A 16,740-nucleotide genomic window follows, 5' to 3' on the forward strand; every position below is an offset into this window, starting at 1 on the left:
CCTGGAAAAAAAATATGATCAGAAAATCAACGTGCCTAATAATTCTGCACTCCCTGTAGTGTTATAGGACTGCGTTTTAAACACTGAATAAACTGAGAATTATTGAGAGTTTCTACACTGGATCTCAAGGTAATATAAATAAATGTTCTTGAATATTATCCAGTAAGCTTCATACTGATTTGCATATATTACTCAGTCAGTTTTTGTTCTGACTGAAAGAGGAAGTGGTAAAATCTCTAATAGCAGTAAACGACCTCTATGCAGAGTAAAAGTGTCACAGTCGAGGCTCTCTCTCTCGTCTCTGGTGAGTCTTTTTGAGATTTTCAGTGTTTTGAGGTTATAAACTTGTTCAAGATGAAACTTTAATCTTTCTAAAAAATTATGTAAGATATTTCAATGATTTGATTTAGTAGCCTGTATTTTTCTCATGACATGTTTTTTTATCCCACTCATGAAAAATAGTTTTTGGACTTAAGAAATAACGAGTTTACTCAGACAGCTAAAGATTCATAAATGGGTGTTTTTTCCACAGCGATTTCATAGAAGAACAAATTGTCAGTGAACATTTCTTAAAAGAGCCATTAATTCTTAATATAAACATAATTTTAATAATCTAAAGAACTTTTCACTGTAAAGAATCTTTTGTGGAAAGGAAAGAGTCCATGGATGTTAAAGATTCTTCATGGAGCATCATTGCCAATGAAGAGGCTTTATTTTAAGAGTGTGTATGATTGTGTTTGTGTTTTCTGTTGTAAGGTGGAGTGAATGAACATGATGGAAATATCGCTGACGTTCCTCCTCACTGGATGTCTGATACAAGGTCTCATTCTTATAGATTATATTCTGAAAGCATTTTCATGTGACCTCTGTAAGATTAAAGAGCAATAAGCCCTGCATTTATTCTGCATGTAAACTCTGTGTGATCAGTTCCTCTTGTCTGTGTGTGTTTTAGGAGTTTTTTGTGTTTATAAAATCAGTCTGCCGAAGAGAGTAGAAGCTCTACAAGGATCCTGTGTTTTCATACCCTGCACATTTGATATTGATCGAAGATATGAAGTTCAGCTCACTGATAGTGCAAAGAGAATGTGGTTTAAAGACGGAGTCTCTGCCACTCCAGTGTTTGACTCCAGTAGCCCCGACACTGGACCATTAAGAGGAGAAATATTCGGCACTCCTAGAGAGAAAAACTGCACCACACGCTTTGATAATGTCAGTCAGAGTCATAAAGGGTCATATTTCTTCAGGATTGAAACCAGCGGTACATTGAAATATAGCTACAGAAAACCTGCCTTGTCCCAAGTTGAAATTGCTGTCAGAAGTGAGTGTCATATTGTTCATGTTCTTCTATCTTAAAGGTGCTCTAAGCGCTGTGACGCATTTTTTAGGCCACAACAAACAGTGCTCCAGCCAATAGCAGACAAGAATGATTTGGAGGTGGCTGTTTGTTGTGCTTCATGGTGCAGCCTGCACCAGTTTGTTTTTGTTGCAGTTTGTGGAGCTTAGGCGGACAACAGAGACAGCATTTTTTTTACAGTGTGTTCAGGGGACAGGCAGCTAGCGGATAGCGAGGAGATGTTTGCTGTATGTGACAAAAAAATTTTTGGCCTAAAAAACGCTTGACATCGCTTAGAGCACCTTTAATGTAAGTGTGGTGTGACCATTTGTTATTATTCCTCTGCTGAATTAATATTCTGTAACGTGATTGTGTGAAGCTTCCGGTGTCATTCGCTTCCAGATATTTAACTGTACAAAACAGTCCGTTCAGCTGCTTTATAATGCAAACTGATCATTTTCGTATTTTAATTTATTATCGTAATCATAAACACACTGATGTGTAAGTAGTTTTACCGTTTACTGCACTTTTTATTCTTCTAGTTGTTCACCAATAGACCTTTTGTAGCTCCGCCCCTTTCAGCACTGCACTCGTGCTCTGTCCTCTGGTTTGTATTTCCACAGCATGAAAGATCTTATGGATTTACGAATGAAAGGCTTATATTAAAATCTTCCTAATATACTGGGATTTACGGAGCCCCTAAAGGGACCTATGCAAAAAATAAAAACATACAGACTTTCGCGTGCGCACGAGAAATCTGCTTTCAGGTTTGTGTTCAATTTGCGTCACTGCCATCTTACTAATTTGGGTCACTGCTTGTGGTGTATGCGTTCAGCCAAATTATCTTTCTTGAAAAGCCGTCAATACAGCCGTTTATGCAAATACCATATGGCTTTAGTTTGTCATAAGAATCAAAGTGCCAAATGTAATTCGGTCCTTTTGCAAAATAGTTGCGCCGATGGAGACGTAGGGCTTTCCTGCGTTCTACACCAATAGGATCTAACGAGCTCAAAATTAAGCGAACATGTTCTTTTCTGATATGCAATCCGTTTTCTTTACACTTTGCATGCATCCACCTGTATCCATGGAGCTGGCCTGAAGTTTGGAGTTGATGCTGAATAAATATCGTCTTCAATAGGCTACTTGAGTATTCTTTTCATGCTTCTAGACCTCAAAATGCGCTTTAAATGTCGTTCAGTGATGATGTATCTGTGTCGAAATGCAAGAACAGAAATAATGTCTTTGTACTGAAGTCCAAGTTTAAAATATAAGTCTATTAATTCATGCGCATCCACATCCATGCTCTGTTTCCTTTGGTAAGATGGCAGTGACGCAAATTGAACACAAACCTGAAAGCAGATTTCAGGAAAGCAATAGTTTCTCGTGCGCACGCGATAAGTTTCCCATGCGCACGCAATAGTTTCTCGTGCTACCGCGATAAGTTTCCCGTGCGCACGCGAAAGTCTGTATGTTTTTATTTTTTGCATAGGTCCCTTTAGGGGCTCCGTAGGGATTTAATATGACATTCGCTTCAAACATTACAATGCTCATGATAACTTTCATTAACTCTACAATAAGTAAATCCACTTCACCAGCGAATTATTCTTTAACAGCAACTGCCGCAAAAACCGAAGTTCAAACTAGGGTTTGCACAGACTGACTTTAATGCTCTACAATGACGCTTTAAGCTTGATGTCGACTAGTCTCTGGCCTACAGAGGGCGCAACAGGATAAGCATTTCCTGACACACACGCTCCGTTTCCAACAGTTAAAATGACAAATGCACACTCAGAGAGCTCTCCACTTGATTATGCCATCTGGATGCTCAGAATTGATCGGGAGAATGTACGTTTTAAACAGCTTATTGTACAGGTAAGTTAATCACCGTTCTGAACTAATGCAGTGCTGCATTGTAACACACAATAATCATAATCATATGATAATCATAATCATGTGACAATCATCACAAATACGTATCTCTTGCTCCATTTCTGTAAATCCATTTAATGAATGAATGACTCTCTCTACACGTTGCTCTGGTCTTCGTCAACAGCCGCTTGCACCACCTGCTGATTCAGCCCATAAAAATGCAAGCCCTAGAATTACAATGCATTAAAATGCAAGCACGGTTAATGCAATGCATATTTTTTCAACAAGCTTTTTTTGTTTCAAAAACATTTGCCATTATTTTCCTTCCATACCATAGCTGTGCACAAGAAAACCTGCGTTCGTGTCTCACCTCAAGGTTCAGGCTTATTTGTTAATTAATTACATCATCAGCGACTAGTCGACTCAACTTTCATCACACAAATGTCGACTTTAAAAAATCTGAAGTCGTTCAATCCCATAGTTCAAACACAAAATTCTAAACATGGCATGACATAAACTGGTGCATTAGGTCTATAGCGGCTAATGAATCAGAAGTCTCACACATTCACAGAAATGAGCTTACACCTGCGATGCAAAATGAGTTGGATAGTGTGACTGGACATAAATGAAAAATAAATCTACTACTGTACAATATATGATGATCCATATGATCCTGTAATGTTTGACTGTATGTGTTGTAGATTCTCCACCCAAACCCACAGTGAGTCTGTTGAAGGATCAGCAGAAAGTGAAGAAGGTGACGGAGTTGATGGAGGGAAGCTCTGTGAATCTGCGCTGCTCGACTAAGATCTTCTGTCCCTTTAGTCCAGCTGTTCTCACATGGAGATCGTCTCCTGAACACCTCCTCAGCGAGAACGTCACACAACAGCAGCGTCAGGAGCAAACTGAGCTCATCTCTGATCTGATCTTCACTGTAACTCACCGTCATCATTCAGCCACTTTCACCTGCACTGCAACACACCAGCAGCAGATCACAAAACAAGCGTCCCGTACGCTACGTGTTCAGTGTAAGACAGGGATTATTTCAATCAATACTGACTGATCATCTAGAATTAGTGCTGTGAATCATAACATAACTGAATGTTTTTCTCCTCCATTAGATGCTCCTAAAAACACATCTGCACATGTCAGTCCATCTGGTTTTGTTCTGGAGGGCGGTTCAGTGACTCTGAGCTGCAGCAGTGATGCAAACCCACCGGTGCTCAACTACACCTGGTACAGAGACACTGAAGATCCCCTGAAACCAGTGCAGACCGGACAGAACCTGACCATCAACAACACCGACCCGACACACAGCGGACGATACGTCTGTACAGCTCAGAACGAACACGGCGCTCAGAACGCATCAGTGCTGCTGGACTACCAGTGTGAGTATCAAGAGTCTGTTCTCATTTACTCACAATCAAAATATGGTTTAATATCTTATATAAAGTGTGCATACTGGCAATCATAAACAATAGTGTGTGACAGGCTGACGTACAGTAGGCTGCAGTTCGGTGGTTCCTAGAAACGCTGTGAAATGTGTGTAACACTGTGGTGCTTTTGCATGGGTGTTTTCTTCATTTACAGAAAATGTATAAGGAAAGACCACAGAAGATTTGGTTCCCCTTTTGAAAAAGCTCATGTTATAGAGCAGGGGTGTCCAAACTCGGTCCTGGAGGGCCACTGTCCTGCAGAGTTTAGCTCCAGCTTGCCTCAACACTCCTGTCTGGAAGTTTCTAGTATGCCTAGTAAGACCTTGATTAGCGGGTTCAGGTGTGTTTCATTGGGGTTGGAGCTAAACTCTGCAGGACAGTGGCCCTTCAGGAGCAGGATTGGACACCCCTGTTATAGAGCAACATGTCCAAGTTTTGGACATTGCCCTTTTTATAATTCTAACGCAATTCTTGGGCACGAGACATTATGATGACATATTTAATAGAGACACAATTATTTTCTGTAACGACATCTCAAAATCTCTAAAATTCCTTGAACATCTGAGTCAGTCGCTGTACGCTAAAGTAAGGGGAAATGTGATTAGATGAGTAATCTACGACTTAACAGTACAGAACATGGGGGGGGGGGCTTCATTATACCACAAACATTTGCACATTTCTAAAATTGTACTTCTGTTAAAAGAGATCGGGACACTTTTTTTTGGCAAACATTTTCTGAATCATTTGATTTTGTAAACAATCAGATACACACAATACTAAAATATCATTTCGAGCTTCAGTTCATTTATGAGTGCAATGCATGATCGCCAGCGCTAAGGCTATTGTCTGCTATATTTGCTTATTTTTAAATAAGCAGCAAATATATTAAAAACATTGATTAAAATTAAGATACAATTCATACAAAACGAAATTCACTTTAAAGAAAGGCTTTCTACAAAACAAAAATCCAGAATAATTTCTGACAAACTTTGATATTAAATTAAAAAAATAATATTAGTCTATAATATTTAAACATCAACATGAAGCAAAATACGTTTGACTGGTACTATATATACCGTCCTTCCGATGAGACGTTAAACCGAGGTCCTGACTCTCTGTGGTCATTAAAAATCCCAGGATGTTCTTCGATAAAGAGTAGGGGTGTAACCCCGGCATCCTGGCCAAAATTTGCCCATTGGCCCCTGTCCATCCTGGCCTCTTAATCATCCCCATATATATATACAATTGCTATCATCCCTCAGTCTCCTCAGCTGGTGTGTGGTGGGCGTACTGGCGCAATATGGCTGCCGTCGCATCATCCAGTTGGTGCTGCACATTGGTGGTGGTTGAGGAGATTCCCCCTTCTATGTAAAAGCGCTTTGAGTGAGTTCCTAGAAAAGCGCTATATAAATGTAATAAATTATTATTATTATTATTATTATTATTATTATAGCATCTGAGCAGACATTTGCGAATAAAAGCTTTATTGATGTGACACTAGACTCTTTTACAATAAACACATTATAATCAATGTTCCCTCTAAGCCGTGCACTTGTGATGTCGCGGCCGCGCAGAAAGAATAAAATGCCAGGCAGACGATAGACACAGACACGAAATGTGGGGAGAAATCCATTTGACTGTAGCTTAAATGAGAAATAACTGCAGTGCTCTGTTCTACCACTATAGAGTTAGTATCGCTATCATGTTAGAACCGGTGAATGCGTTTTACAGGTTTCATAAAAAGACAATGATGTCACGTGTGAGCACGCAGCAGTGAGTGTGTTTGCGGTCCAAATAGCTCAATATGAGAGGCAACGAGAAACGCAAAGACGTGGAATAAAACCCCATCATGTTTTAAAGAAGAGTGGCTTGATTAAGTGGTGGAAATAACAGATGATGGACACAGCACATTAAAAAAAACAGTTACACCCACCACAAGTGTAGTGTGCAAACTCTAAACACCAAAGTAACACACATCAGTTTAAATAGATGTGTGTGTGGTTTGGGTTTCAGTGATGTTTAGATAAAAGAGTTCACATGTTCCCTTGAACATATTTAGATATTAGATCTATTTAGTTACTTCAGTTAGTTTTTTTTAAAACAAATTGAAGCATTTAAACTGATATAATATACTATCAGTTTAAATACTTCCATTAGTTTGTATATTATATTATAGGCTATTATAATTTTAGTATAGTGTAAGCTTAATAAAGAATTGATCTCACAAGGGGATTGTTTAGGGATCCTTGCCATTAAAACGTTTGAAAACCCCTGATATAGAAAATCTTGGAAATTCATAAGCAATAAACAAACATTTAATATAGATGGTTTATGCTGCCTGTCGCCAATAAATGACTGTACAAAAACACATTAAGATCCATCTCAGTGTAACCGCTTAATTATTTTCATATTATATTATATTATAAAGAATTGAACTGTCCTGAGGGAGATTTTAATAGTATTTCTTGGTAAAGAAGACTACAGTTAACAGCACTGTAAAATGTGCTTAATTTAGTGACTTCTGAATTAACGTTTTTTTTTTTTTTTTTTTATTTAATATATCACAAAGTTACATCAATGGTTAAATAAAATGGAAATGAAACCACTTTTTTTGTGTGTGCATTTACATACGCTGTACAGGTAAAGAATGTTTTTGCTCAGGTGACCAAAATGTCTGCTCAATAGAGAAAAGTTTTGCTCAGCGAGAAAAGAAATTAGAGGGAACATTGGTTATAATCTGTCCAAAACAGGCCAAATAAATCTTGTCTAAACAGTCTTGCGTCTATGACATTTTATGTTGCAGCAGGATTCATATCATAACAGATGCTAACAGAATAAACTTAGCCTACCACAATCAGCTGCTGAATCCGTTGCTCTGAACAGAACATGAAGCTTTTCATGAGGAGAATTATTCCAGGATTATTCCTCAACGCGTCTCAAAACGATGTAGCTGAATAATAGCACTACTTGATGTGTTTATTTGAGTTGATGTGTGGGCGTTGATGGGGGTTTGATGGTATTTGAATCAGTATTTGAATCTCAAAGAACACGCGCTCCGTGGGCGTGGTCGCATTAGCGGATGATGAGACGCTCGGGAACAACGGACATGTCTCTCTTTTGAAACAAATTACATAAACACAGAATATTTGTTTTCGATTTGGTTTACATGATTTAAAGCCTGACATTTCAACGTTTCTTAAGACATATGTCTCATGTTTGTGTGATAAGTTTTCACTAAGCTACAGGTCATTTTCTGAAGACCATCAGATTAGACATCATTGAGAGAGAGGCTGCAGATCGCGCATCATGTTTGTTTTCTTTATTTAGCAAAAAAGCACAACATTTTGTTTTTATTGTGACTGTACACAAAAAAATAGAAAGTTAACAGATTATAATGATGTATAACACTTGCCTGAATGCTAAAAAACGACAGAGTTATTTGAGTCTCTTTGGCACTGATAAGAAAAAAAATTAGTCGATCGCGAGGGGGTTAACGTAATTTGCAGGGCGTCTTCGTGTGGTCCTGTCCGGTATCGCAGCTTGACTCGTCTAAAATTAAAACAATTCCGTTGTTGTTGCTCTGTACACACACTATGCACTGTGAATTCTGTAACCTTCTTTTATGTAATGTTTTTTTTTCATGATGTGTATACATTTATTATATAATAGAATTATATGGACTCCTTATATGTGGTTATTTGGTGTCATTTTGTTTCCATGATCCTTGATCCTTGAAGCTTGCAGAAAAAACAGCTTTGTGAGAATCACCCTTCAATCTGATTGTTTACTTTGGATATAGCAAGTTATGACAAAATTAACGTGTTTAATGAGATAAATGGCGTATGCTTAATTTCACGATAAGTGTGTGATTAATCGTGATTCAATTTTTTAATCTATTGATAGCCCTAATTTACATGCCTTAAACAGTCATGAGCGTTGTATAAACAGTAGTTCAGCGTTTGAAGGGAAATTGTCAAATGATGACAGAAAACGCAACAATCGGTGTGAAGAAGAGACCGTTTCATTCTTACCTTTATAAATGAAAAGCCCATTTAGGATAAACCTGATAGTTCTGTTAACAATATATAATACGAGGATGCGCAATGTGGCACGTTCATCCAATCAATGACACGGACCCCGCAAATATACAAATAAGAACGTTTACCCATGATTAAATGTGAAAGGTGAAGCAAGATAACCCAGGATTTTGTTAATGCGGTTTTTATTAAGACCCAGGGTTAACTATATTTCAAGTGTGAAAAGCCCTAGTGAGATGTTTTTCTTAAATGCTAGAAAAAAACCTACAGGTCCTCAAGCTGTTTTATTTTGCTCAGATCCTACACAGAAACTACAGTTTATGATCATATTCTCTCTTTCAGTTGCGCCCAAAATCTCCAGCTCTTGTAACCAAAGCATCTGTGTCTGTGAGGCTCATGGGAATCCCGCGCCTAAACTAGAGTGGCGTCTATCTGGAAATGTTCTCGCTAACTCTACAAACACGTCCATCTTGAATGAAATTTTAGGAAGCACAAGCTTGAAGAGCGTCCTTATCATCCATCAGCCCCTCACAGACATGACCCTTCTGCAGTGTTTCAGTGCAAACACTTACGGCACCGCCATCCATCAGTTTCCTCTCTATCCTGATGCATCGACGCAAGAGACAAAGACAGAGACAAGTGAGATTCACCTCTCTGACACGCACAACAACAGCTAGTGCGCTTAACTATATAGAATCCCATTGAATCTTTTTCCTAAGAGTGTATTATTAAAAAACTGTACTTGCAGTTTAAGTTCACAAGAGTTCACTTTTATGAATGTTTCTTACACATTTTAAGTGCGCTTTGTAATGATGCCAAATTAAGTTACTATAAAGCACAATTTAAATCATTATGTTTTAATACATTTTGTTGACTACCATACTAAAAGCATCTGATTTTAATTGTAGTGTAATATTCAATATTACATTTAAAGTTAATATATTTTAAATGTACTACATTGCAACTTCATTACAAATGTGTAAGTATAAACATATTTAAATATGCATGACCTACAATTTCCGATTACACTATTTTAAGGTGTCCGTGTTACAGTTAAGTATGGAGTAATAATTAACTACATGTACTTAGGATTAGGGTGTGGTTTAGGGTTAGCTGCATTTAATTATGCATACTTTATAGTGGTTATAGTATATATATATATACTATAGTGGCTCTATAGTAACTACATGTGACAAGGACAGTGTAAAATAAAGTTTTACTTTATTTTCAATAGATATGGCATTTAAGTTTCAGTTAGTTTACATGCATGCTTATCAGTATTCGGGAGTACACTTTAACCATATTTCAAAGACAATAGAAGTAATTATGAAATTGCATATACAGTAAGTATCTACTTTAGTCCTATACTTCAAAAAATAATTAGTTTGGCTAACTGATTATTAATATAAATTTAATCTATAATTATAAGAAACATGCAATTAACATTACAAGTATTTTATTTGTTCTAGTTTTTTTTTTTTTTTTTTAAGTATGCTGAAGTGTACTTCTTTTTCACAAGGGAATCCCTTCTCCTAGACTGCAATGAGATCAAATGGAAACTTTTTTTCCAGAGAAATGCTCATATTTGCGAAGACACTAAAGTCTGTAATCAAATATCCGAGATCTCAGTATGAACTCAAATCAAATGCACGATTATAACTCTGTACTGTAGGGCAACTGTTGACTCATTTGGGTCTGTTTTTATTCTTCCTGAGAAACATTTGAGACACTTAAATGTCAGTGAGATCTCCATTAAGAGTCCTGAGCAATAAAAGACCAACCTCTGAGTAATAAAACACTGCTTTCCAGGTTTCCACCATCCATCTGTGCTGCTCGGAGCTGCTGTCGGCGCGTCGGCGATGATGATCTTGTGCATTATGTTGATCTGCTACGAACGGTGGGTACATCTGACCAATGCGATTTGAGGAAAGACAAGAAAACATGATTATCACAAAACTGGTCCAATATATATAATGAGCTGAGGCTAAACTGCAGATGTTCATTACAGAGATCAGATATTCCGGTAAATGTTTTCAAAAGTTGCACTGCTTTTCTGTACAAATATCTAAACATTCTTAAAATCAAGATACATTTACTTGAGAAGCAAAATGACTTCAGATATTAAAGTCTTATTTTCAAAAAAATCTACCAAAATTAAAAACAAGAACAAACATCTGCCAATGTCCCTTTAAATGCAAATGAGCTGCTGCTCATGGGGCGGAGCTTCAAGAACTCCAGTTAGTAGCTTTGATCACCTCATGCAGACACGCAATGAAACTGTTCAGCCTTTTATGTTCAAACCGGAGTCGGACAATGATGGAGACAGGACGTTTCTGAAGGGTTAGTTGATGAATTGAATGTCGCTGATGTGGAGTTAAATATCTTCAAGTCATTGATTAGCATATTCTTTCATGACAATCTCACCCCCTTTGTTGCGTGTTCCCGGGGGCGGGGTTTATGTAAATTTAAGGGTTAGTGATGTCACTAACCCGGGAGGAAGCTTGTGTAGTCCTTACCAGCCGTTTGTTCTAGTCCTTAAAAAGTAATTTATTTAAAAGAAAATATCTCTCTTTGCTTTGAACTTTGAGCATTGTAACTTTGCAGATATTGTGTATGCTCAAACAGGAACATTACACACTAACTAAAGTTTAAAAACTGAAATCATAATCAACCACCTCTTTAAGAATGTTCAGATATCTTTACTGGAAAACAAGACGAAAATACAGAAGAACATCACAGTGTGAAGCCAAAAAAACAGATCACGCATTGATTTGATGAGACTTTGTGATGAGGATTTGTGATTCTGATTGAAATATTATATAAGAATCCATTTTTTGATGGCCTAAAATATTTTTCAGAAGGAATCCCAAACCTTCAGGAACCAGACAAGACGACACATCTGGACTCATTCTGGCTCAAACAGTGAGTTAAACATGCTCAGACTATTCATTCAAAAGGGCATTTAGCACTGATTCTGCTGTGTTTCTGCTCCATCAGGCCATTGCCTCCGATGGTGACGGCGAGTTTGTTCACGGCAATGAAGACATGCTGTCAGCCGTTACACCGAGATCACCAGAATCTCTTCTTTATTCCTCCATCGACTTCACGAACGCAGAGCCGGCATCAGGAGAGATCAGGGGCGCCTCCTCACTGACCGATGAATACGCTGAGGTCCGTCATCGTTCTGCATCTGTGACGGACCCCAATCAAGACCAAAGCCCAGAATATGACTGCACCAATGAATACGATGATGTCCGTCATCGTTCTGCATCTGCGACAGACCGCGATCAAGACCAAAGCCCACGAGATAAAGAAAAGATCACTGATGTGTCATCAGAAGACACGATTTATGAAAACATGACCCGCCGCTTGGTTGTTTAAAGACAGAAAAGGAAAAGTTGCGCTGCCTACGAAATCGAATACTTCCCTGCTATACAGTAAGCCACTAGAGCATTATGTCTGAAATACATAGTTTTCAAATCCGACGCATCCGATGAACACTTTACTATCCCGCAACAGGAGAGGAGTTGTGAATGCCAGTGAATCGACGCAACTGATGCTGTAGGTCACATGATCGTGACAGTAGGTCACATGATTGTACCTACTCAGACACTGCAGATGTTGTTGAACAGTAAAGGCCTGTTCACACCACGGAGGACTATAAAGTTGTTGTTTTTTCCAGCTGATGAACGATAAAAACAATGGCAGCCAATCAGAATCCATCCTGCTGTAAAGAGCTCGAGCATTTAAAGCGGTAGACAAAACTGCAGAGCGCACATATAATTAACAGAATCATATCGCTCGTTTGTCTGGCTATCACCAGACCAAGCTCAATTTAAGATTGAACATTGTTCTGGGGAGTCTGCGCTGTATTCTCTACTGCACAAGAGGTGTGACAAACGAGCATAATTCAAATGACTCTGTATGCAATTGAATAGTCCTTCAACCAATCAGACCACAAGAGGCGTGATCAATGGGCTTCGCCCCATCGCTTCTCTATCCGTCATCGTGTTAAACCCGCCAATAGCGTGCCAGGTGGATAAGCCAGTCTGTGATTGGTTCCCGCAAAAGTGTAACAGAAGCAGTAGAAATTAATGTACAGGTTTCCAGACTGAGTTGCAGGGCGAAATCAAATCGCCAGCAGATCAGGCTGGGTTTGCCCAGTCTAATCACTCGTTCGTGTGGACGATAAAATTGTTATCGTTTAGGGCTGGGCGATAAAACGATAAAGAAATGTATCATGATTAGGGTTGGGTACCGAACTCGCTACTTTTAAGGGTACCGACCGAGTTACGTCGGTACTACAGAGTACCGATTCACATTAAATCAATCGGTACCAAATTTCGGTACCTGAGAACGCATCTGGTGATATAGACTAGTGTCTGTGAATAATAAACCGCAAAAAGACCATTTAAATACGAATCCTGCGTGTCTCTGTGCAAATGAATGCCGTAGAAGTGCGGTTTACCACACACACACACACTCACTCACTATCGCGGTCACTATCACTATGAAGGTCGCATGTTTCCATCTCTGTCGTCTCATATGAGGACATGAACGCACAAACGTCATCTCCAGAGCCACTTTATGAGCATTTTGCCGTTTCATTTGAGAAAAACTACCGTCATATCATAAACACAAAAACTCAAAGGAACGGCAACCCGTCAAAATAAAAGTCTGGTTTATCTTGACAAATACATCACTGTTGTACAGTAGAATTTAGATATGTCTCAATTAATAATACATTATTTTATTTGTTTTAATTTTAACCATATAAAGCTCAGTTGTGCAGCACTTTGTTTGACAAAAAAAGTTTAATTAAATTAAAAGATAAATTAAATGAATATCTTATGTCTTCATTTGATTACCAGAAAATACACAGCACATCATTTGTGGGAAATCTTTTCATAGAAATGAAAATAAAAGGGAAAAAATAATATGGTTGTTTTTATTAATTAAATTGAAGTAGCTAGTAGCCTACTATCTAGTAAATATTACAGTATACAAACATCACAGACAATGGCAGACAGAGACCAGGGCAGCACTGGCATAATGTCAATAACACTTCTATAAATGACTTACGGGTTATTTATAGTTATTGATGTAAATCCCTAAAGTACCGAAAAAAGGTACCGTTGGGTACCGTTACCGAATTTCGGGTACCAGTACCGATACCGGTTAAAATGTGAACTGTACCCAACCCTAATCACGATAGACACATATGCGTTCGATAAAGCGTTCAAAAAATATTTTCTTCGTCAGAAGAAACCAGAGGTTGCGAAGCAAGTTTGGTTGCATGAACAAAGGCACTCACTCTGTGGTAACCAAGCAACGTAGGGAGTGACAGGCTAACAGCCAATCAGGTAACTGTATCTTGTTTGGTTGCGCCTTATCGTTGTCTCGTGTTGGATTCATTCTTCAGTAAACAGAACCGGCGTGGAGTGATAAGTGGGAAATGAGTGCCACAGCGAGAGAGGAAATTGTTGATAAAACAGGAAAACAAGTCAGCTCGCCAGTATGGCAGTTTTTTGGATTTTATAAGTCTGTCCGTCGTCCCTGCCAAGACTGGTCAGCGCGAGCCTCCCCTGACAGCGCGTGCCTCGTTTGTTTGTGCTATTCTTGACTTTGGCTGAATCCGAAATCGCCCCTTAAACCCTCAATCACTATTCCCAACTTTAGTCCACTAATACAGTTCACTTGAAGGAGTGAATGAAAACAAGTGAGCAAATTCGGACAGCCGCTGTGTGCACATCGGCTGTACACTTGTTATTGCGGTGCAAAGTGGGATAGAATGAGTGCACTCAATAACGTCCACTATGGTTTTGGACACCACTACAAATGGCTGTCCCCTCAAATAATGCCCTATTTAAGGGCATAGGGGGCAATTTCGGATTCATCCTTTGAAACAACATGTTATAGAGGTAATGTTAATGTGCAAAAGGCCAGGTTGTATTTGGACGATGGATGATATAGACCAACCAGAGCGCTCTATTGCTGCAACTTTATCAGCGCAAAACCGGAACTGGACGGCAGATAGGGTTTAGTTACATGTTAGGACATGCAAAAGGATTAAAAGTTCGTCAGCTGCTTTCTAGTTTTACATCTGCATTTTATCAGTACAGAGCACGAGTTCATGTTGGGTTACTGTGTGCGTGCAAAGAAAGTAAGTGAATATCGTTTGTATTTCTTGCTTATTGTTAATAGATCAGCTGGTTTATTCCTCTGAGTAAAGAAGTAGCCTATTAGTTGTATACCTTGCATTACCTGCTTGATTTCATGTATAATAGTATGTTTCTGGGTTATGTTGACAAGACACGTTTGAGTATATGTCGTACATCACGTTATTATTGTATGTGAACGTTAATCTGAGATTATTATTAACGTGCAGTGATCAGCTGATTATCACCTGCATACCGCATGCCAGTTAAATGTCATTCATGCGTTAGTAGCGCCCTCTTGTGGATATGTACCGAATTATCAGTCAACTTATTGTGCAGTAATGTTGTATTAATCATATTCCCAAATTAATATCTATACTACTACTGTTAACTATTCAAAGGATGGGTATGTTTGCAGATCTGTATATGTATTCATATATATATTTATTTAAGTTGATTTTCCTGTTCAATATTTTACAGAACCACACATGTATGCCCAAGTTTCTTCAGTAAAGAACTCATCTACCTTCCGCTGAGTGTATCTCTTCAATTAAGAATCTCATTCAGTCCTGACCGACTACCTGCTGTGTTTCGCACCCCTCTATGTTAATATCCATATACTTCAACGAACCCCTTCGTTTCAAGTGGTCCTTCGAGCCGGATTGGTGAATCGCAGCAGAGAGATGATGTCCCTTCCTGAGTCAGATCCACCTGTTGTCCGACCTAGACGTCAGACAAGGCCGCCTGCACATCTTGCAGATTATCAAGTTCCTGATTCAGGCCATGTGAAGAGAGCATCACGTCCAGTTCTGCCCAGGTCTGTGAGTATATCACGATCATCTTCTCCAGAGAGTCAGTCCCCATATGCAGATGATCTAGTACTCCGAGATCTATGGCCAAAGCCAGCTGGAGTTGAGTCACCAGAATATGATGAGCTCCGCCTACAAGTCCACCAGTTGACTTGATATTAAATCTATGTGGACTGAGATGAAGAGAGATAGCGACGAGCTTCGCAGCCACATTCTACCTGAGATTCTGTCCACACTGCGAGGGCTCCAGGCGGAGAATGCTACATTAAAGCAGGAGATCCAGCAGATAGCCACAGGTAAAGAGACTCCTCGTCAACCAATGACACCAGTTCCAGCCCCTCGCACTCATGTACCACTGCCTGTCCATAGCCACAGAGATTATGTAGTGTATGCTGATGAAGTTCCTCCAGATCGATCCGTCCAGTATGAACAGCTGACGAAGCAGATGGGAGACTTCAAGTTTTCATCCAGGTCAGAGCACCCATATGTTGATGAGAGACACCGCGCTCCCCCTCCGAGGTTCTACAAGTATTCAGCCCATACTGTAGCAGCTGGACAGTACAATGATGAGACACTTAGTCCCAGACACAGTCGTTGCCAAAGCGAGATAGACTTTTGTCTGCCCCCACGACCAGAAATGGCGCCTAGAGCGGAGATGCTGCATACCCAAGAGCAGATATACAGAGGCCCCAAGCCTACCATACCCAGCCTGACAGCAGCTGACCCCAGACAGTTTTCGAGACTACGGATGGCGCTAGAGAACCTTCTGCCAGCAGACGCGAGCGAACGCTTTAAATATCAGATCTTGACTGATCATCTAGAGCTAGAAGAGGCCCTACTAGTAGCAGATTCCTACTGTAATTCTGTGTGGCCCTATACAGATACTATGCAGGCTCTTATGCAGGCTCTTATGAAGATGTATGGTCAACCCCACAAGCTTGTTCTGCGGAATATCTCTGAAGTACTAGAAGGCCCCAACCTCAAGCCAGGTGACGTTAAAGCTTTCAAGTTCTTCCCCCTTCGTGTACGCTCATTAGTGAGTATGTTGGAGCAGTTGGTGCAGGAGGGAGCAGCTGAACTAGAATGCGGTTCACACGT

The 16,740-nt window shown here is 39.4% G+C and overlaps 1 protein-coding gene across 3 annotated transcripts; it reads left to right on the forward strand.

The window, feature by feature from the left end:
• Nucleotides 1-244: 244 nt before the first annotated feature.
• LOC307126396 (sialic acid-binding Ig-like lectin 13) lies at nt 245-15,363 on the forward strand. Of its 3 annotated transcripts, XM_079816883.1 has the most exons (9): nt 245-304; nt 757-820; nt 953-1,318; nt 3,904-4,230; nt 4,324-4,590; nt 9,018-9,314; nt 10,485-10,572; nt 11,534-11,597; nt 11,673-15,363. In XM_079816883.1, the coding sequence occupies exons 2-9, from the start codon at nt 766-768 to the stop codon at nt 12,054-12,056; spliced, it is 1,848 nt and encodes a 615-aa protein (XP_079673009.1). In that variant the 5' UTR covers nt 245-304; nt 757-765; the 3' UTR covers nt 12,057-15,363. The 3 variants fall into 3 exon arrangements, with proteins under 3 accessions (XP_079673009.1, XP_079673010.1, XP_079673011.1); XM_079816884.1 differs by lacking the exon at nt 9,018-9,314 and having other exon boundaries at nt 251-304; XM_079816885.1 differs by lacking the exon at nt 953-1,318 and having other exon boundaries at nt 280-304.
• The last annotated feature ends 1,377 nt before the right edge of the window (nt 15,364-16,740 follow it).

The sequence above is a fragment of the Gobio gobio genome (assembly GCF_949357685.1).
Source record: "Gobio gobio genome assembly, chromosome: 5".
Classification (NCBI taxonomy): domain Eukaryota; kingdom Metazoa; phylum Chordata; class Actinopteri; order Cypriniformes; family Gobionidae; genus Gobio; species Gobio gobio.

Excerpts from the sequence above, each read along its gene's own strand:
- LOC307126396 (XM_079816883.1), top strand. The coding sequence starts at position 766 with ATGAACATGATGGAAATATCGCTGACGTTCCTCCTCACTGGATGTCTG. Across the intron at positions 9,315-10,484 it reads AGAGACAAAGACAGAGACAA|GTTTCCACCATCCATCTGTG; the intron begins GTGAGATTCACC and ends ACTGCTTTCCAG. Across the intron at positions 10,573-11,533 it reads ATGTTGATCTGCTACGAACG|AAGGAATCCCAAACCTTCAG; the intron begins GTGGGTACATCT and ends AATATTTTTCAG.